This window comes from Scardinius erythrophthalmus (genome assembly GCF_964197995.2).
Source record: "Scardinius erythrophthalmus genome assembly, chromosome: 21".
Classification (NCBI taxonomy): Eukaryota; Metazoa; Chordata; class Actinopteri; order Cypriniformes; family Leuciscidae; genus Scardinius; species Scardinius erythrophthalmus.
The window spans coordinates 10,158,017-10,180,636 of record NC_138241.1 but is presented as its reverse complement, the minus strand read 5'-3'; the positions used below and the strand labels follow the sequence as shown (position 1 = coordinate 10,180,636).

At 37.1% G+C, this 22,620-nt stretch overlaps 1 protein-coding gene across 2 annotated transcripts in view; it reads right to left on the bottom strand.

Annotated features, from left to right (window-relative positions):
* Positions 1-22,620, bottom strand: part of LOC308681343 (CUB and sushi domain-containing protein 1-like) — a gene marked incomplete at its 3' end in the record, with an annotated part of 827,421 nt that overhangs the window by 17,469 nt on the left and 787,332 nt on the right. For both annotated transcript variants that reach the window (XM_081350146.1, XM_081350147.1), the window contains 4 exons: positions 19,418-19,591; positions 9,213-9,386; positions 8,317-8,390; positions 8,099-8,210 (listed from right to left, as the gene is read on the bottom strand). In XM_081350146.1, the coding sequence (XP_081206272.1) occupies positions 8,099-8,210; positions 8,317-8,390; positions 9,213-9,386; positions 19,418-19,591 (534 nt within the window). The remainder of the gene's footprint in view (positions 1-8,098; positions 8,211-8,316; positions 8,391-9,212; positions 9,387-19,417; positions 19,592-22,620) is intronic.

The window sequence follows — 22,620 nt, the reverse complement described above, 5'->3', positions numbered from 1 at the left end:
ACGTATATTTCTCCTGGTTGTTTAGTTGCCTTAACTTTATATTGTGGCGATGTGCTGCATGCAAGCTATTAGGGTTTCCCTCAAAACGTCAGGATTCCCCTGCTGGACATATAAAACGCTTAACGTAGCTTAATGGACTAATTGTGATATAAAAGACCAAACTCGCAAGCAAGCAGATGGACTCAGAATAACGCACAAAGTTTAATGCTGAGCGTTTCCCAGTGATAGACTGGCATAAAGTTGGCTTGACGTTGGACATTCGCACATTTAGGGACCGTCTCTAAAGTGTATAAGTCTTTGGTATACACGTTTCAAACTTCAATATCATTTGAATAGAACGACTTACAGTCATAAAACCAACTGTAAAGTGTTCATGTGGTGCCAGCCATAATGCGCACCCTTTGGATTTTTGATATTTATTCAAATAAATTAAAGTTTGCTATTGAAGTTAGAAACGTGTATGCCAATGTTGTATGCAACTTTTGAGACGGTCCCTAAATGTGCGAATGTCCAAATGTCAAGCCAATTTTACATTTAGGCTACATTTAGTCATTTATTTAGCAGACGCTTTTATCCAAAGCGATTTACAGTTAAACTAACAATAGGAGGACAACAATATGCAAGTACTATGACTCTTCCCAGTTTAAGCTAATGCAACGTAGCCTACTACTCTCTCGCTCTCTCTCCACACACACACACACACACACACACACACACATATGTGTGTGTGTGTGTGTGTGTGTGTGTGTGTGTGTGTGTCTGGAGAGAGAGAGAGAGAGAGAGAGAAGAGAAAAGAAAGTGTTAATGATCAAGTGTTGATTTTATGCCAGTATATCACGAAACGCTCTGCATGAAACTTTGCGCGTTACGTTCATATTCTTAGTCCATAGTAGCCTACAGCCTACATCCCCATAAAGGTGCGAGTTTGGTCTTTCATATCACTGTATTAGTCCATAGCGTTTTGCCCCGACGGAAGGGGAATCCTTGAGTGTGAGGTATTGAGGGAAACCGATTATAATCCTGTTCATGTAGGTAGAGAAAGCTGATAACATGTAGGCTACAAAATGTAACAATGAAGTTATTGAATGAAACATAAACACAGCTTTTGTGTCTTTATCATCTTTTCCGCATATATAAACTGATACGGGTAATCATTTTCATTTTATGAATGAATGGCTTGCTATAACTGTTGCTGGTCTTCGTCAACAACACGCGCTTTTGCACCACCTGCTGGTGGGATTGACTAACAGCAGATGGATAGTATGCTCGATAGTCTATTGCTTTTCCTGCAGTTCCGTTGAATTTACTGTCGAATTTGAACCACTGAATTTGTGGAAGCGAATTTGTGGAAGTGAAATAAAATGGACCGAAGATTGCCTGTTGAATATTATAGGTTGTATTTTTAAACAGTTTGAATATTTTGGAAGTGAAATATGAAAGGTGAATATGGATTATGGAATTTTTAATAATGAAAATGTGTTTGAAATGTTTTTAATTGAAATATTCACAGCTTAAATATTCAACCATGTTGAATTTCAGCCCATAAAAATGCAAGCCCTATAAATACAATGCATTAAAATGCAAGCATGGTTAATGCAATGCCTATTATTTTTCAAGTAGTGCAATTCAACAGGCTTTTTGTTTCAAAAACATTTGAGATTATTTTACTTCCATATTTGATACTCTAATTTTGCTTTTACACTATACAATTTTAGCTCAACATAATAATCATTTTTGACTCAACAGTAACTGGAGAACCGAATTCAGTATACACATTAATAAAACATACAATGAACAGGCAAACAGATGAACTCAGAATCTGATGAAATGAATGCAACAAAGTCTTCTGTTTTCCCAAAAAAAGAAATATTATAAAGGAAAAAAGCTTAATGTACAATTTAGTGTGTTGCATTCATATGCATCATTAATAAGGTGTATATACTGAGCCAGCTTGTACCAGCGCAAACCCTCTTTTTGCAGCTGATCTTATTGCATATGCATTTGTAGGAGTTTCCTTTCAGACGCAACATTTATGGGAGAGTATTTAAATGAATCATGCAAGGTGATTTACTAAGGTTTGCACTCGTCAATTTACTGGTATTTGCTCCATTATTTACCACCCTAAAAAACAGATGCTAATTTTCCGCTGCTCTTGGTAAATTGCGTTGGTCATTATGGGAATTATCATGCGTCTGTGTTCTTTAATTTGCGCATCGTCAGTAGATCAAGCACAGAACTTTCCACTCCCACCTGCGTTTTTTTGGAATTGCGCTCGCACGCTAATTTGCCCTTTTTAGTAAATTTGGCGATGGAAACGTCAAATTTAGGGAAAAAAATCCCTTAATTCGCAAAAAAAAAAAAAAGTTTGCTTGAGGTGGTTTTTGACTTGTGTGAAAAAGAATGAATGTGAATAATGGTAGATGGAAACGCATTAGCAAAATAAATTCTAACGTAGCGAACATTAAACCCACGTGACTAATCAGCTGTTTCCTCATGATGGGATTCATGGCTCATTTTAGGGAATCGGATGATTTCGCTCAGCTCAGTAATAACGTAAAAAATAGCGTATAGAATATTGTAAAACCATCAAACACTAGTACACGTGTATTGAACATTTTATTTATATTTAGCTAAATAAAATAAAACCATTCCAAGCAAATCACACTTAAAACAGGACACATTTATACGGTTTTTAACAGTGATGGGAATAACAGCGTTATAAATAAATGCTCGCAGAGGGTAGCGCATGTGCCAGGCATTCTGAACCAGGGTGCGGTTATGCTATCCAGAGACAATGTTCCCCCAGGGGAATGGTCTCTTCACCGGCAGACGGTTCAGCTGATATGGATCATTTTTGGTGGTGTTCTCTAGCTGGTGTGCAGCACGGAGCCTGGACCCCTACTCGTACGAAGTGCCAAGTGTACTCACCTTTTTGCAAGAGCTCTTGGTCACGGGTCGCACCCCCTCTATACTCAAAGTATATGTGGCAGCCATAGTAGCATCTCACGCTCTTGTGGCCGGACAATCACTAGGAAGAAACAACCTCATTGTGCGCTTCCTTAAAGGGGCAAGGAGGCTGAACCCGCCGCAACCCCGCTCTGTGCCTATCTGGGACCTCTCCACGGTCCTGGAAGCAATGAAGGGTGCCCCATTTGAGCTGCTTCGGTCTGCGGATCTGAAGCATCTCTCGCTCAAAACTGCTCTCTTACTGGCGCTCACTTCAGTCAAGAGAGTGGGCGATTTGCATGCACTATCAGTAAGTGCATCCTGCCTTGAGTTTGGGCCTAACGACTCCAGAGTTGTCCTTAAGCCAAGGCATGGTTATGTTCCTAAAGTGCTCTCGACTCAGAGCACAGGTTATTTCACTAGCAGCTCTTCCCTCACCAAAAGATGAAAGAGACGCGAATTTACTCTGTCCCGTCAGGGCTCTCAGAGTTTATTTGGGGCGCTCTGCCTCGTTCAGACAGTCGGAACAGCTTTTTGTATGCTTTGGCAACCTCACCAAGGGGCTCGCCGTCTCAAAGCAGAGATTATCGTATTGGATAGTTGATGCTATCATGCTGGCTTTTAAGTCTAAGGGCCTTCATTGCCCCTTACACTCTCAGAAAAAAAGGTACAAAAGCTGTCACTGGGACAGTACCCTTCAAAATGTTTCTAATATGTACCATTTAGGTACTAATATGTACACTTTTGGTACCGATATGTACCTTTGAGGGACTAATATGCACTCTTTAGGTACAAAGGTGTACCTTTTGAAAAGGTACATATCCGGTCCTGTTTAAATTTGAACTGCGGTTCTCATATATATACATTATAAAAGGTTTTGGCCCTCATTAGGCCCATTCCTTGTTGTTCCCTATAGGAAGCCCGTCACGGACTGGCTTTTATTGGGTTCATACTTTACTCTTCTATAAGCTCAAGCATCTTGCCTTGGGCTACTGTAAGGAGCAAAGTTTAAGCACGCACAGCGTTTTGAAGGGGGGTCCCATAGCACAAGCTAGCCTTACGCAATACGAGAGACCTCTCGAAAGGGAACGTCTCGGTTACTAACGTAACCTCGGTTCCCTGAGATGAGGGAACGAGTATGCCGTGCTACTGTGCTTTGATGAGGGGATCACCTCAGTAGATTAAACCTGAATTCCTTGGCTAAGAATGGATGCTTATAAAGACATAAGCCATGCCCATTCTGGCGGGCTATGACGCACCAGGGCGCGAAGCGGCCTGATTGGTTCGCACGTCTGAGCCGCCTCGCCATAGGTTTGTGCAGTTGCCGCAGCACAGCTGCAAGTCGCTCATCTGGGTCTGCAGTGCAGCTGCACTGCGTTTTAAAATTTGGCTTCAATATTCTCGAGAAAAGGAGTTTTCATATGAGTAGGCTCTCTTTCAACCATTTCAATTTCTCTGGTGTGTGTGTGTTTATGAGGCGCCGGACTGGACAAAAGCGAATGCCGCGATCGTGCTCGACAATGCGCAAGAGAGACCGAGAGTGTCCGAGCATTACATAGTTTGCTTATAAATAAATTACAGATTTCAGCATTAGAATGATCTCTGCAGCCTGTTGGTATCATCTGCAACGTTTTAATTAATTTACATGGTTATAAAAATAAAATCTAAAAATAACCTGCAGAGAACGTTCTGGGAAGGTTCTGTTTAGGTAATAAGAATAAAACCTAAAAATAACAGGGAACATTCTCTTTAGGTTATAAAATAAAGCCCGAAAATATCCTGCAGGAACGTTCCCAGAAAACATTGTTTGACCAGTTGTGAATGTGAGGCAAACACGCCTAGAATTTGGCTTAAAGGGGGGGTGAATTACTGTTTCATGCATACTGAGTTTTTTACACTGTTAAAGAGTTGGATTCCCATGCTAAACATGGTCAAAGTTTCAAAAGTTAAGTTGTACGTTTGAAGGAGTATTTTTGTTCCAAAAATTGTCCTTCCGGTTTGTCACAAGTTTCGGAAAGTTTTTTTCGAGTATGGCTCTGTCTTACGTAAGAGAGGGCGGAATTTCCTTATATGGGTCCTAAGGGCACTTCTCCGGTAAGATCGCGGGCGCGCGCGCACTCGTAAAACAGAGCAAGAGAGTGAAAGCAGTTCGCCATCAAAGCGCCCTGCCCGGCTTTTGGGAAGTCAGTGTCACCAAAGAAGTGTGTTTTTGGTTGCCAGGGCAAGACAACCCTGCACAGATTCCCAAAGAACCCGGCGTTAAGGCACCCGTGGATGGAGTTTGTTTTCCAGAGCATAAACGGAGTTGTGCAAGACTGTTGTTCCCTGCATTTCGACGATGATTGTTTTATAAACAAAGCCCAGATCGGATTTGCAGATCGTCTAATGCTTAAGGATTGAGCAGTCACAATGATAAAGGTTCGGTGAGTAAAACTACTTCTATTGTCTCTGTGTGTTGTTAGCTCGGCGCGTTAGCACAGCTTTAGCTTCGCCCACACGGCCCGCCCCCAGCCGCTCGTTTTTTTTCCGGAAAGACTCGGTACAGCCAATCTTTCAATTAAAAATATAATAAAACAAAAGACTTTTTGGAGATATGAAGGATGCAATATTACTCTATAGGTACTCAAGATTAACAGGAGATTGAGTGAAAATGAGCATTTCACCCCCCCTTTAAATAACCTCTGACGAGGACATTATCTGTAGGTTATAAAAATAAAACCCCAAAATATTATATTTTATTATTATTTATTTTTGGTACATTGTTCAGTATTATATTGAGAACACTTCTTGTTAAACTGTTTACTTTAGTGAGGAAGAAAATACTTCAAGTAGGCAACAGCATTAGTTGTGCAACTTAGTGAAGCTGTGTGACAGTTTTATCATTTTAATTTGCACTACAAAGAGTGTATGTATGTTTTTTATTATTATTTATTCATTTTAGACTTATTGTTTAGCCAGTTGTGGTCTGTGCAATATTAAATATGGTTCTAAACCATCTATTGTGTTTTATTGTTCTATTATACTAATGATAATATTTAAAATAATATATTGAATTTGAATTTAATAGGCGTCTCTCACATTGTCCCACAGCAACATTAAAATAATTTAGATTAGTGTAATATTTTATAATAATAATTTATTCTATTTAATGTCCATATCATTCAACATATTTAATATTTGGGGCAATCCAAGTTATTTCACATATTTGAATAAATAAAAAAACAAACAAAAAAAAACCCACAATAGTTACTTTCCCTGGTAATTAGTTACTTTTATAATGATGTAACTCATTTACTATTTGTGAGTAACTAGTAACTATAACTAATGTCTTTAACTAACATGCTCAACACTGGTTGTTAAAGATTGTTAGTGCATGCTCGATATGATAGTGAATATAGTTTTACCTTACAAATTCTACATTCTGCCTTTATGTTGTCTATGTTATTAAAATGTATCCAATTGACCGTTCGCAAAAGCCACGCCCCCTAGTTATTGTTACTACGCCCGTCAAACAATTGAGAACCAGACATAGCCATGGCTGGGTTGAGCTCCATACCTATTGGTATAAAGTGATTGGTTTTGGAGTAATACAGCAGACATATCCTCCAGGGCACGACAGAAAGGGCTGCAATCTAGTTTAGGTTACAAATATTCAGTTTCTACCTGTTCTATCAGAGGTATGACAGGTTAGCTATGCTAGCTAAGCTAAGGATGACGACCAACCTAAACAAGTTATTAGCCTACAGTTTCCCCACCTCTCACGTTTAACCTTTCATCATCGCATATGTTCTACGTGTCTTTAAACATTTCATACTGCACTCGCTCGCTCGCGTCCTATTCGCTTTGGATGCGCGAATGGATTCAAAATGTTCAAGCGTCGAACTAGACGCGATACACGCGAATTTGACGCTCTATTCGCGTTTGGTGTGAACACAGCATAATGAACAGGCTCCGATGTCAAGATTGCAATGCTGTTATGTGTGTGTGTGTGTGTGTGTGTGTGTGTGTGTGTGTCAGAGAGAGAGGCACGGGCGCGATCGAACAGTGGAAACATAAAAATAAATACTCCGTCATTTTATTCATACAGGACATCATTAAAACTGCAAAGTGTTGTAAGAGTAACTTACTTAAACAACTTCTTCATAATTGATATGCTAAGTTAGCTCGCTAGCTTTACTTACAGCAGACATATGTATGCTTATTAATCTTCGAGGCATTTAGCTGTGAGTGAGGTCTCCCACACTGCTTAATCCATTGTCGGCATATTTCCGCTTGGGTCTTGGGTTTTGGAAAGGCAAAAAAAAACGACCCCTCCCTCTAAACTTTTGGGGTACCTGGTTTCAGACTTGCAGGTGCCATAGCCGCATCGTTTCACCATGTGCTGAAATCGCAATGTTTGACGGAGGTCCTTCTCCTTAGTTACAGTTGCTGAGCTAGGATTGGACGAGGACCGTTCGAGGGCGGGGTTTTGCGAACGGTCAATTGCTACTTTGTTTGCGTTTGTTACTCATCTAGGATGATCTTTTCGCCACACTGCTCAACCACAGGCACTCCATGCAGTGACTGCATGTTATGTTAATGTGTAGCCTACTAATTCGCATTTTTTTTTTTTTTTTTTTTTGAAATTTTAAAAGATTTGCTTCACATTTGGATGGAAACCCAGCTACTGTCTTAGTACATCAGGGCATGTTATGCATTTTAGAATGTTTTTAGTGACTGAAATACTATGGCAGGGGGATGAATCGCAAGTGCTGATAAATTGCCATTTGTTCACCTATCTTTTTCTACTTTAGAGAGGTTCTCTAAATATCTATGGCTTGAAACATGGAAAATTGACATTGACAGGTCTGTGCTGCAGTTCAATGGATATTTTGTCCTCCAGGTCTCAATGCCAGTCACTTTTTGATATTGAATGCGTTATATTTAGAGTTCTTGGTTTGCCATCTTGGATTGGTTTTTATTTTATGTTTCACTGACCTTGTCACACTGATCCTGGTGATATTGCCTTCTCTGCAAAGGATACATGTGATGCTAATTTAGAATTTGGCCAAAATAAGATTTTTCAGAACAGCCTCCACGCTCAAGGCGACAATGATGCTGCCAACATAGACAGCTCACTACATTTGGAACACATTGAGATGGTGATACTTACCAACACACTCTGGTTGCATCCCACTCCATGTTAAATTTTCTAAACATGTTCTCGTTGTCGAGCCGAGGATGTGATAGTTTTTCCGACATCTGAAGAAAATTTTACTTCCGACCTGTAAAAAGAGAGTTATTGAGATTGAAACCCTGAAACCAAAGAAGCATAACCTGTAATTTACTCAACTAAAGGATAGGAAATGGTCGAATGCCATTTATCCTCACCTCAAATCCCTGAGCCTGGACTGGAATTCCATATGCTGGAGTTCCAGGATCCATACATGCACTGTTGGTTGGATCTACAAATATATGTTCACACCTTTTATAAGAATTGATTCAAATTTATGATTAAACTTTACAATAAGGTACCATTATTTAACATTCGTTAATGCGTTAACAATGAGCAATACATTTGTTAAAGTATATATCTTAGTTTAGGGGCCACTGTTTTTAACTAAAAATGTAAAACTTTTTATGCGTTTTGGCTGTTCAGACAACAGCGTTTTAGGGGCCTGAAAATGCTAACTTTTAAAAACTGGTTTTGAAGTGCAAGTTTTAGAAAAAAAAATGTTATCGTGTAAACTACAACTACAACGTGACATCGCCAACTACTGGCCTGGCATCCATAATATAGTGTTTTTGGTCGTTTTCGCAGATCTGTTTAAACGGGGATCGTTTAGACAGCGTTGTCATCTGAACGCCAAAAAAAAAAAAAAAAACGCAGAGGAAAATCTTCTCCGTTTTTTAGTACATCGTTGTCATGTAAATGTACCCTCTGTCTTTGTTAATGTTATTTAATATTACAGCTGTTTGTTGTTAGTTCATGTTAGCTCAGGTTCATTACAAAATATCAACAGATACAACTTTTGAATTTAATAATATATTAATAAATGTTGAAATGAACATGAACCAAGATTAATAAATGTATGTAAAGTATTTTTTATTGTTAATTCATGTTTATTAATTTGCTTCACTAATGTTGACAAATTGAACTTTATTGTTTAGTGTTACCAAATGTATTTATTCCCAAATTTTGTATTATATATATAAAAAAAATTCCCCATGTATTATGTGGCAAAGGGAATTCCATTGTGTTTTTTACAAGGTGCATAGTGGCTCACCAATGCAAGAAGGCTGCATTCCACTCCAAGAACCGTCCGCTTCACAAACTCTCCTGGAGGAGCCTACCAGTAGGAACGGAGGTCTGCAGTAGAATGACACTTCTGATTTGTAGGTGAACTGCTGGCCCTCTATGTAACCCTCTGCAGGGGTCCCTGGATCTCCACACAACACAGCTATAAAGGACACAAGACAAAAAGTTAGTCTGCTAGTTCTCACAGTGCCAACATCTCAGTTTAGCTACTTTTAGTGTAACTTAGAGGTGAAAGGTGTTGGTGTGTTTGAATTCGACAAAGACAGCAGTCAAATCTCATTTCAGTTGTCAAACTGTTGTAATAGTGCTGTTTGCTTGTATTCCTGCACGCTTCACTTACTTTTGAGGTTTGTTTTTAAGGCATTTAGAAGCTGGCAGATGAACAGATGGCAAATAAAAAGTGCTACTAGTAAATTACAGCTAAATATAAATACAACACTATATAGTGGAAATAAGCTAAATAAATAAAGAAACCTAATAAATAAAGAAATATGATTTTGTATTAATGCATTTACTGATGGGTTTAAAAACCATTACACCAATGGAGAGTCCCCATAAACCATATATGCAAGTGTGTGTGTGTGTGTGTGTGTGTGTGTGTGTGTGTGTGTGTGTGTGTGTGTGTGTGTGTGTGTGTGTGTGTGTGTGTGTGTGTGTGTGTGTGTGTGTGTGTGTGTGTGTGTGTGTGTACAGGTTTATCCCATACAGTAAAACCTGAGATTACCTATATTGTGTGGACCAGCCAGAGGTCTCAACGAGGGAAATGGATTTATAAACATACTAAATGATTATATGAAAATGCAAAAAGATTCCTGTAAGGTTTAGGTTTAGGGATTGGGTTAGGGGGATAGACAATATTGTTAGGTCAGTATAAAAACAAAAACCTCAGGAAAGTCCCCACGAAGATACCAAAAATAACCTTTTTTTTGGGAAGCCCACAGTTGTTGATGTGAACAAGGAATATTATTTAAACGTTTTCTGTTTTTAGGTATGGTACTGTATGTTCACTGAGTTGTACTGTTTATTGATGAACAGCTGAGCCAAATTTGCACTGAGCCACAAACAGGTCTAGTTTAAACTAAGACAGAAAACAATGTTTTCTCATACTGTGTGAAAAAAATATCATATACTGTATTTAAAAAAAAAAAAAAAAAAAAAATACACAGCATGAAAACAGTTCCTAGTCTCTGTTTTTATTTCAGCTCTATCAGATGAGGTGCTGTATTGTCAGTGCAGTCATGGCTGAAGGGTTTGCACACGCTTCGCTACCACTAAAACACTCTTCAGCTGTGACTGTATTCACAATACAGTACAGCATCTCATACCTGGTTGCTTAATTTACATGAAATCAAACGTTCTAAATAATACATTATTTAAATGGAAACATATGACAGCTTAACAACCTGACATTTAAAAAAAAAAATCTACAGTAGTTCTCAGAGCACACTTTCATTTTAAATACATATTTAAACCTTATAATTAACACTTATTATTGTGATTGTATTGTTCTCATTGTGTTCCACTGGACTACACGGATGTTCTCTGTTCTCTGTCTTGGATTTGTTATATTTATTCTATTACTATATACTCACTGCATTTGGATCCAGCTCTTTTTTGTTTTTGAGTTCACCATTCATACCAACCCAACAGCTGTTACGAAATTTAGTTTGGAGAATAAAAATTCACAAAAAAAGTTTCTAATTGAAGATAGTTTTGAACAAGGAGTTTAAAACCAGCATAAAGAACCACTGCTGGAGAAAACAAGAATTTGTGTCTTTTGCCTCCAAACTTTTGTGACAGTCCTCATGTCATCTTTCCTGTGAGACTAGTTGAGACAACTATTCCCGTCCTCCTCTATATAATAGTCCTTCTTGGCGTGAGTACTTCGCCAAGAAGTATGGTTCTTTTTTTTCTGGTACTTTTAACAAGGATTTTTTGTTGTAACAGCTGACATTGTGTCAAAGGCTTACAATAAAAGCCAGGATTTAACAGCAGATTCTGTGCATGCACCTCGTACCTTTCACACTGCAAACCGGAAAGCCAGGCTACTTGAGGGATCCATTTGTGATGTGTTGACACTTGTATTGAAAATGTCAAAACAGGTTTTATGATGTGCTGTAGCTGCGTTTCACACAATTTCAGTCAAGCCATGAACTATGAAGGTAAACTGATGCCATAAAGAATCGCATGCGCAGGGTAAGATTTGTTGAAGTGTACATAAGATGGTAAGTGTAAATCAGGGGCGATTCTATGATTTCAAAATTAGGGGGAAATAATTTTGAATAATTTTAAATAACCAGCTAGTATTCATTAAAGGTATAGTTCACACCAAAAAAAAAAAAAATCATTTACTCACCCTCTTCAAAAATCACTTACTCACCCTCAAGTTGTCAGTAACCAAACAGTTAATGAGGCCCATTGATTTCCATAATAATTTTACAGAAGTCAATGGGGCCAATCAACTGTTTGGTTATGACATTCTTCAAAATATCTTCTTTTGTGTTCAGTAGAAGACTTCAGTAGAAGACTAGAACAACTTGAGGGTGAGTAAATTGTGATTAAGAATATGTGTTATGTTAAGACAGTAGATCAGAACTATGCACATTATTGTTGTTGCACATGCCTCACTGTCTGTATATTACTAGCTGCCTGAAACACAATCATACAGTGTTCATTCATTGGCCAGAGAACTGGCCCAAAAAATTGTATCATTTTTTTTTTCATGTATCATGTATCATGATTAGAGTTCTCAACGGGCCTGAAAATTACAACCCGACCCGACCCGGCCCGTGGCTTTTAAAGCCCGGACCCGATGTAACCCGACACACCATCATGAATTATCTGCCCGAACCCGGCCCGCGGCCCGACGATAATTTTTTTTCCCCTCTCATACACGTATTATCATGACCAACAGACGGGAATTCAAATCAACCTTTAATGTTCATGCCTTTTAACAATACAAACAATACAAACAACTTTCCAGACCTCTGATTTTCCCACTCCTGTAGTAGCGACGGTGAATTCACCTGCGGCAAGTTTACTTTTCACCAACTCCATCTTCTTCTCCAGGCTAAAGGCGTGCATGCAGCGGCGTCAGGTCTGCCCCCGCCCCTCTCCATGATGCACGTTGCACGCAACAGCCAGACTTTTTTTATGGTGAACAGCAGCGATGATTAATAAAAGGTTTTTTTTTTTTCTTTTTTTTTTTTTTCACTGAGCGGAAAAGATTAAGCCCGAGGTCCGACCCGACCCGAGTCATTTGCTTATATTTAGGACCAGAACCCGGCCCGAACCCGCGGATCCCGTCGGGTTTGTCGGGCCGACCCGACCCATTGAGAACTCTAATCATGATCATTTTACATGTATCATGTAAAAATGTAGCCCCCCCATACGCTTTATCGTATTCAGACAAAACTAGGGATGCACCGATACCATTTTTTCAGAACCGATCCGATCCCAAAAATTCGGAGTCAGATCCAATACCAGCACAAGTTTTTTTTTTTTTTTTTTTTATCAAGTATAATTTCTATAACTCTGTGTTGAACTGATAATCACACAGACATTTATCTAATACAGACAACTGCATTATTAAAGAAAAACAACAAATAATAATAATTATAATAATATATATATATATATATATATATATATATATATATATATATATATATATATATATGATCATAATCTATGACAAAAATGCTATTATAAACTAGATTAGTGGATAATTTAGCAGTAAAATATACTCTGGAAAAATCACGAGTACACAATAATTTTATAAAATCTGAACATTTAGTAAAAAAAAACATTATTTAGTGGGAAACAAATAAGAGAAAATAAGAGTAGTACTAAATCTGGTAAAAGGTCACACATTGCTTTTTGTATTGTTGTAAAATACATTCATTAAAACATGATAAAAAAATCTAAAGGATCTAAAAATATGTAGGGCTATATATATATATATATATACTATAAAATTAAGACTTTTCTTTTAACAGTTTTAAATTTCAGTTACTGTGCACGTGAAGAACAATTAGTGCTCTTTACTACTACATTGTTGTGATCTAACAGACACCTGGTAGAAAGTAACATGATTAAGGTACAGCAATACAGTCCAGCAAGATAAAGTAATCTTATGCAAAACCATAGACCTTTATCTACAGATCAAATATAATAATAGTAAAACTGAATCATCTTGGAGAGAGTTTCATTGTGTTGACTGTCGTAACCGTACGCGACAACGCTGTTTGAATGCTGAATGGAGAATGACTGACAGCTGCAGCGGATGGAAGAGTTTACATGAACTTGAATTTAACGACTTCAATTTTAATTTCTACCTCACATTATACTATAGAATGGCTTCTGAACACTTATAATATAGTGCACGAAAACTTTATGGTGCTTTATAATGTTTTTGTGCCTTTTGTGGGGCTTAACAATAACAGAATAGAGACAAAATAGTCTCTACACAGAATAGTATACACACAATATCGGATTTGGATGGACTTCCTCTAACCGATACCCGATCCAGCAAAGAATGGCAGTATCGGAGCCGGATCGTGCATCCCTAGACAAAACTTGGTACATGTCATCACAAGCATGACCTGAGGTGACATGCAGCATTTCGGCGCAGCGCCACCTACTGGTCCAGACCTATGAAAAATGGCTTTTTTTGCTTATAACTTCTGAACTATTTGTCCAAATCATTAAAGTGGTCTTGTTAGATTCAGGGCGTCATGCCGAGTCTACTAATATCTAATTTTCCCATATCGGCCATTTTGGACATCGGCCATTTTTAATTTTGTACTAAAATGCTGTATCTTATGAACGCATAAATGTATCATTACGAAACTCAGTATGGGTCATCAATACGATGCCCTGAGGGAGCCTGAGAAGTTTCGAACCAGCGCCACCTAGTGGTACAATTTATTTTTCAAATGCTTATAATTCTAGGTGTGGTTGACTTATTTTCACGCGAGTCGTCTCCTTCGGTTCTTGTGCTGAGTCCAACGATACCAAACATGCTAGGTTTCGCCTTACTGTTTATGTAGCGTTGTGATTTAGTGCTTAAAAACATCTGCCAATATCTTCGAAACCATTAGACCCATCGAGACGAAACCACCGTAGGAAGTTTGAAAACATAGGTCGTTGGCTATATGTTCATGCCCAAATGTCAAAATATTGATAGTAAGTGGCAAAAAAATCATTTTTTATGCTCTCATTAGAGATGGGAATTGATAAGAATTTAATGATTCCGATTCCATTATCGATATTGCTTATCGATCCGATTCCTTTTTGATTCTCTTATCGATTCTCATTGGATGAGGGAATAAGTGCAAATTTGTTTGTTTGTATTGACTCACTTTAATATCTGATCAGAAGACACAGCACAGAGTATACACAAATTATGTGTAGCAACCTCAGAACAAACCAAAAAGTAGGTGAGCTACTCCTTAATGTAAAGTCCAGGGACCTATAGTCTAGGGCAGTGTTTCTCAACCAGTATGCAATGGCACGCTAGTGTGTGCCTTGAAAGATTATCAAGAAGAGTGCCTTAGGATTACGAAATTGTAAATTTTCACATTCATTGGTCCAGACAAAAAAATAAATAAAACTGTCATTTATGTGCCATAAAAACTAAAAACACAGACTGAAAACAGTCAAGGAAGAGCTTGTGCCTTTTGGAATATTAACAGTGCTCATTTGGATTCAACCTGAAACAAAATTCAACTGACATAAAAAATACAAAGAAGTCTTCTGTAAAGACCACAACTATCAACTTAGGCAAATTAATAATTTTTGTGCAGAAAAATGATAATTTTATTCTTCCCTGCCTCTGTAAACGGAGTAGCTAGAGGTGCACAAGAGATACTTGCTGCAGCCTCTGAGCCAGTGTGAGACCCAGCCAGACTCTGGTCGTCATCATCATCATCATCTAAATTTGATGGACAATGACCATGGAGATCCTCCGTATAGTAAAAGTTTACACAATGAAATGGCGCTCACATGAACTATTAGACAAGTTAACTTCGGCATTAATAACAGATGGCGTCGCGTTAGCTCCGCTGCTGCTTGACTCACTTGTGTCGCTAAATAGTAGTGTATCAAACACGCGACAGTCCTGCAAATGAATTGCATGCTGTGTGGCCAGCTGTTCTGAACCAAAACACCGCAGCGTGTGTGTGACGTCATGACACATTTGCAACGAGCGGAACCGATAAGCAGAATTGTTAAGCAGGCATGCTAACGGTTCCAAGGAATTGATTCACTGGGCACCGGTTCTGAAGAAGAACCGGTTCTCGGTTCCCATCCCTAGCTCTCATACATATAAATGTCTATAACTCTAAAACAAAATGAGATATTTTCACCAAATTTTACACACATGTATGGGCTCACTCTGAGAACACATATAAAAAGCGGTGGAACTGCACCACTTGGTGGCGCTATCATAAAACAAAACAAGGACATTGCCATTAATTACAATATAATAGCATAATATTAAATGCTACACTTTACGATTGCATTGTGGCTCTTCAGCTATCAGGTGAACCATAAGCTACATTAGCATAAGATTTTGTGTGTTGTACACTGAAGCCTCTCCTCGGCAGATTGGTAAGTCAGCGTCAACTGAGTGGCGCAAGCTGCTAAACCACGAACCATTCAGGTCGTGGGTTCGAATCCTATGTGGCACATGCCCAGACCGCAATAGTGGCCCTGTGGCCAGAAGTGGTTGAAAGATGCTTCAGTTCCAGACATGGTCCATCTGAGAAGGAACTCAATAAATAAGACATGTGGCACATATAAAAATTATTCATTTTGAGTTAACCCTCTGGGGACCACAAACGCGCCCGCGCGTTTTGCTCGTTTTTTTTTTTTTTGCAATGAAAATAAACACTAAATGCTCTGTTAATTTAAACTAACTAAATGATCTTTCATTTTCGTGTAATACATCAATCGATCCTGTTCAGTTTCTATTTTTTTTCTGTATACTCACAATAAAAATAAAGTGTTTTGCTTTTTGACAAATAAAGAAAAATTAACATGATGCGATTTCTGCCTTCTCTCTGTCAGTGAACTCCCATTTGAAACGCGTTCGAAAATGATCTATAACTCTGCGAAAATTCAGTCAAACAGGCAAACAGACCCACGGGCATAAAGCTTGAGATCGCATAAAAAACAAATATAAAAAACAAATATTCTCAGCTTCTGTAATCTGTATAAAAAGAGAGCGACTCCTGTCGAGCTCATTACGAGCTAATTCACAGTAATGTGACCACTCCCCGGAGAGCGTGTGCTATTCAAACGCAAATTCTGAGAACTATTTCAGAGCTGTGAAACGCCCACATCAGCTGTAAACAAAGCGCGTCGCGACTCCTCGCGAGTGAGACATTATAGCCTACCTTATGGAGAAAAGATTCCTCAGAACAGTGCTGATGAGGAGCAATATCTCCTGAAATGAGGAGCAGATTCCGCTGAGGAGTTAGGTAGGCTGTTTTCTTTTCTCACGTGTGGAATAACGTTATGGAATAACGTTAGTGTAGGCCTATGTAAACCGCAAAAAGATGAATCGCATTTCTATAATATGACTCGCCTTTCTGTGAGATGAATGAAGGGGACATATTTGTAGAGACTGTTTAGCCTAAATATGAATCGCGCGTCTGTGTGTGAAAGAATAAACTGCTTTGCTATAGCCTACTGAGATAGGCTAAAAATCGACTGGAATATGTTGAAATAAAATGTATTTGTATAAGCAACGTATTAAACTGCAAAAAAAAAAATACTATTTTTGTCAAAAATAAATTCATAGACTAAGATGTTAGATGTTCCAATGTTGGCTATATTCAAACTAATGAATACATATGATAAAATGTAGGCCTATAATCTTTTTTTTTTTTTTTTTTACAAAGAAAGAGTACACTTGAAATAGTGTTGAAATTGTAATTATTGTTGTAATTGTAACATTTTTAATAAAATAGCAAAACATATTTACAAGAGAGATGTAAGCGAAATCTTAAATGGTCAATATAAGTCTTCTTCTAAATACATCTTTTGTCCTTGCATTGTGGCTCAGTCAGTGTCACACCTGAGTGAATGGCTCATCATTATGCAGAGTGGGTGGGACATTGTAATCTAAGGTGTAAACTACTCCTCCCCCTCGCATATTGGCTTTCCAAGCAAAACCTGTTTTACACCATTTAAATCAATGTATTTTTTTTTTGTGAACGATAAAGCAAGACTATTTTTACATCGTTTTGAAGCTAGAACTCAAAGGGACAACATCCATTAGTCAAAAGTCTTGTGGACACATATTTAATATGTGTTTTGTGGTCTTAATTCAGCAACTTTCATTTGAATTTTTTCCAATAACCACGCATAAACATTATTCTCTTAAAAATACAAACATCTACATACACGTTGCTCGCATATTATGGTAGCCCTGTTTGTGCTATATAGAGTGAATTTACACCTTTTCCATTAACATGTTTATAAATTACTGAAAAAAGCACAAATGTCAAGGCATGTCAGAACATCTCAAGGACCCCAAAAACAGCTTGGTCCCCAGAGGGTTAATTCTCACTTAAATTATGGAACATCGGCATCTTGGTGAATGCAAGTCTTCCCAGTGGTACAACAAGATAAGTAAAAGGCATCTGATCCAGAGATAGTGTGGAATATTGTTTAATTTCGATTCCTTTAATATTCAACTGTTGTACTAATGTTTCTTTCTCTTGGATTCGAAATAAGTATGTTTTTGTTCATTCTGTGTTCATTCTCATATGAACTTCTGTTCATTTTGAGGTCATTTTCATTTTCACCTGCATTTCTGAAACAGCTGTTTTTTCATGTATGTTCAATTTCTGCTATTTTTGCTCTTCCTGCTCTGCACTGCTGTTGCAGCTGCTTCAGGGGCTTGGCCCCGTATCGTTGTTTGCAGCTATATTCATTCTTAATATTATTGATCTGCCTGCTTTGACAACATTGTATGAGAACTGAACTGAGCTGGATGATGACATCACTGCTTTCTCCAGAGCTGCTGTATCGATAAATTAACTAAGGGTACGTTTACACGACAACGATGTACGAAAAATGTACTCTGTACAGATGACAACGTTCTCAAAATGATCCCCGTTCACACGGATCCACAAAAAACTAAAAACACTGTATTTGTCATGGTCGGTGGCTGTAATGAAGCTCATGACGAAAGATACACTCAAAATAAATCTTTAATCCAAGAATCAAAATATTAACCAGGAGAATAAGGAACCATGACACCACAATGACATCAAACAACAACATTACATGACAGGGAACAGACAGAAACTGAGGGCTTAAATACATCAAGGCAAACAAACAAGGAGCTGATGAGTTAATTAACGAGACACACCTGAACAGAATACTCAAATCAATCAGAAACCATATAAACAAACAGGCAGGGAAAGGAGGAGAACTGAACTAATTAACAAACTAGAAGATTAACAAAGAAACTCAAACATAAACAGAACAGGAAAAACTAACTCAAAACGTGACAGTATTATGCATGCCAGACAATTAGTTGGCAGTCACTTTGTAAAAAGACTAAACACGTAAATTATGCATGTGCATGCTGTCACCGTTTTCGCAATTTCGCAACAAACAAACAAATTCGCAAAGCTTCTCTAGCGCATGCAAATTTAATTTTATGCTTACAATCTAATGTACACATCCACAAATCTTACTCTACATATGTGATTCTTTTCTTACACTGCGATCATTTTACCTTCACAATGAATCTTCCATCATAGTGACACAATACTCCATACACAACAGAACATGATGTGATGGCAGAAATTTGTCAAGATGGTAGAGATTTAGCTATTTTATTGATTTATTCTGCAGAGGATTAATTTGCATGGGTATCAATTGTTATCGGGATTTGTTTTTATTTGACGTGAGAGCAACAAAGAAATGTACACCTTGCACATTGTAAATACATCCTTTCACAAATGACAAAAAGAACTGCTAAGTTAAGTATATTAGCACCAAACGGAGTTTATTTATATGCGTCACAGCCTCAGCGTTTGTAATTAAATATGCTGTCTACTGAAGCCAAACATATTGTTTACATCCTCTTTTCATGGATGTGCTAATGGGGTTTAATTCTGTTTTCTGTTAATGGAACAGAGCAGTACTTACGCAGACATTGAGGGATTTCACCACGCCATGTGCCATTCCCTTCACATGTGGCTATTCCAGGAGAGGACAACTGGTATCCTTCAAAGCAGCTGTAGGTAACACTCGAACCCCACTGCAGGTCTGAGCCCTCCACTCGCCCATAGCGAATAGATGGAGGCTGGCCACACATGATGACTGAAAAACAACACCACAACAAGATGGACAGAATTTAATATTTAAGAATTAGATCAATTTAATTTCATGAGATGGAATAAAAATTTGCCACAGCACAATGAAATTACAGAAATGTTGTATTTGATTGCAAAGCAATATAACCCTTTGGTGCTCCTCGCAGGGTGGTCAAAAATGACAGATTTCTTTTTTTTTATTTAAATGAGATGAATGTACTATATTTATTTTTTTATAATATTTAATTTAATATTTTGTATTTTTAGGGGATTTTATGGTATTAAATTATATGTATGCAGTAGTTATAATCGATTTATTACCTGTTAACTACTTTTTGAACATAGACCTAATAATTTAAATTTCCAAATTCAACTGTCATAAATCTTGAATGCTTTGGAGCACAGACTTAAGTTTGGCCTCTTTTTGAAGAAGACACTTAGAAGATTATTGTTAAAGTTAAAATAAGTTATAGAAAGTTAAAGAGGTTTAAGTTTATTGTTATGAAAAATGCACAAAAATGCTATTGCACAGATAATGCACAAAAATACTATTTTGATAAGAAATACATATTTCCCAAAACACGTTTTACTCTAAAACTGCAAGAAAATCAAAGCAATATATGTAAACAAGTTGTGTTCCAAATTTGAGGTTGATATTGTAAGAATTGAGAAATTAGAAAATGCCGGGCAGTCTGGTTGAGGAACGACCACTCCCGAGAAGACAAAAGACCTTCCTGGAAATTAACATTTGACTCTCTCTTGAGAAACTAGCATCCCCGAGTCAATTATCTCCCCCATGTCGTCTCTCTATCACGCTGAGATCACCAGATATTCACCCACAACTCTATATGGTTTAATGTGAATGATTGTCATACAGTATTATACATGTTTGGTATCATTTGAAATGTCTCAGTGCGACTGGTACAAATGTCTCATTCCCAAAGAAGTAAACCAAAAGGTAATAAAGTTCTTAAGAGTTTAGAGATAACTTGCACACAGAGGAGGGTGTGTCTTCCAGGCAAATGACATTCTGCTCCCAAAAGGTGTGTATTGTATGCAAATTCCCATTGTTAGCAAATTTACCTGACTTTATAAATTGCTACATTTGATTTATTCTGAATTACTCTGAAATTATTTTCTCAAGTAAATTAAGTGAAGTCTTATGTTTCTGCAAATCTGCGTCAAGGGTTAAGTACATACTAGAGTAGATGGTGCGTGAGGCACATCAGTTTGTGAGTTTGTGACCGTGAGATCCGCATAAACGGCCGGCGCAAGACTTTCTGAGCGACATAGCTTTCTAAAGAACGAGTAAAATATAAAGTAAAGAGTTAAATAGAATAATCAAATGTATTGCTAAACTATTATATAATTGACCAATAACCAATTGGGTAATCTAACCTAAATTCGAGGTTGTGATAAAATGGAGTCAGATAAAAGCTTAAATAGAATTAAATTACTTTGCCACGCGGAAAAACAGTAACGCGCAGAGACCTTCACCCGTTCTATCGGAAACCTCCATTGGGCCAATTTAGACGGGCTTACAATATCTTGGAAAATTGCTTTCAGTCAAATTTTGATTTGGCGCAGTACCAAACGTTTCCACTAGATGAAATTTGTTTCCCATTAATTTCATATGCGGTAATTTTTGACTGCAAGGAGTACAAGTGTGACTTTTTTTCAGAACCCTTTTTGTGTTCACATAGCAAGTGCCAAAACCTTTCCCAATTTTCTTACCATTCTGATGTCCAACATCTAAAAAATTTGGTCAAAAATGACCGAAGAACCAGAAGTCACACTACAGAAGATTTTCATTAGACCAAGTTTTGTGATGAAACACATGATTAAATTGATATCACAGTTTTAACTAGTTGTTTCACAATGTACTTGGTGATGTGTACAATAGATCTTAACTGATTGCACATATTTTTCAACACTATAAAAAAAAAAAAAAAAGATTTTAATTTTGCTATAAAGCATTGCTTAACTTTTAAACTGACATGAAAATTTTGCACAAATTAGAGAATTATGGAAATGCACTCTCCCACCATGGTCCTTAAAATTAAAATACATTTAATAGATATAATTCAATACAGGTAGTTGATGCTTAACATGAGCTTACAACCAAAAAATGTATATGAATGCATTAAAGGGGATATTTTAGATGCTGTAACTGGACAGCATTTTTTTAAAACTCTTTTGCCTTAATGAATGGTCTGTAGGTGTGACGAATTCATTTTTAAAAGTTCCATATAATCTCTATATTAATGAGGTCATAAAGCTGCATGCATAATCATTCTAAAATAATTTGAAAAGTATTTTATATATATATATATATATATATATATATATATATATATATATATATAATACTTTTCAAATTATTTTAGAATGATTATGCATTTTAACATGATATGCCATTATATATATATATATATATATATATATATATATATATATATATATATATATAATACTTTTCAAATTATTTTATAATGATTATGCATTTTAACATGATATGATTTATTTTATAATGATTATGCATTTTAACATGATATGCCATTATATATATATATATATATATATATATATATATAATGGCATATCATGTTAAAATATGTCTCAAAATATTTTATGTCAATTATCCATAAAAAAATTACAAACCTCTATAAGGTGGCATTTCAAACACACTGATCATCACTATAAACTATTATTTCTGCAAGTACTACATGAAACATTTAAACCTACACTTACAGCAGTGTATTTTAATTTCATTTCACTGTCCTACATTCAAATTCCAAATGAAATTCCACATTCTTTTTGCTACCTCAGTTCAAACGAAGGGATGGAACTGGAAGGCATTTTAAAGGCATTCTGAACAGCCGACAGCCCTGATTTCATCATCATCATCATTATTATTGACTGAAGATGTGTCCAAACTCAACACCTCCTCCTTTTAGTTGTTCAGACTATGGAAAGTGAGATCTAAAAGCACAGTATGCTAACAAGGGGCTTAGAGTTATTTATTTTCTTTCCTTG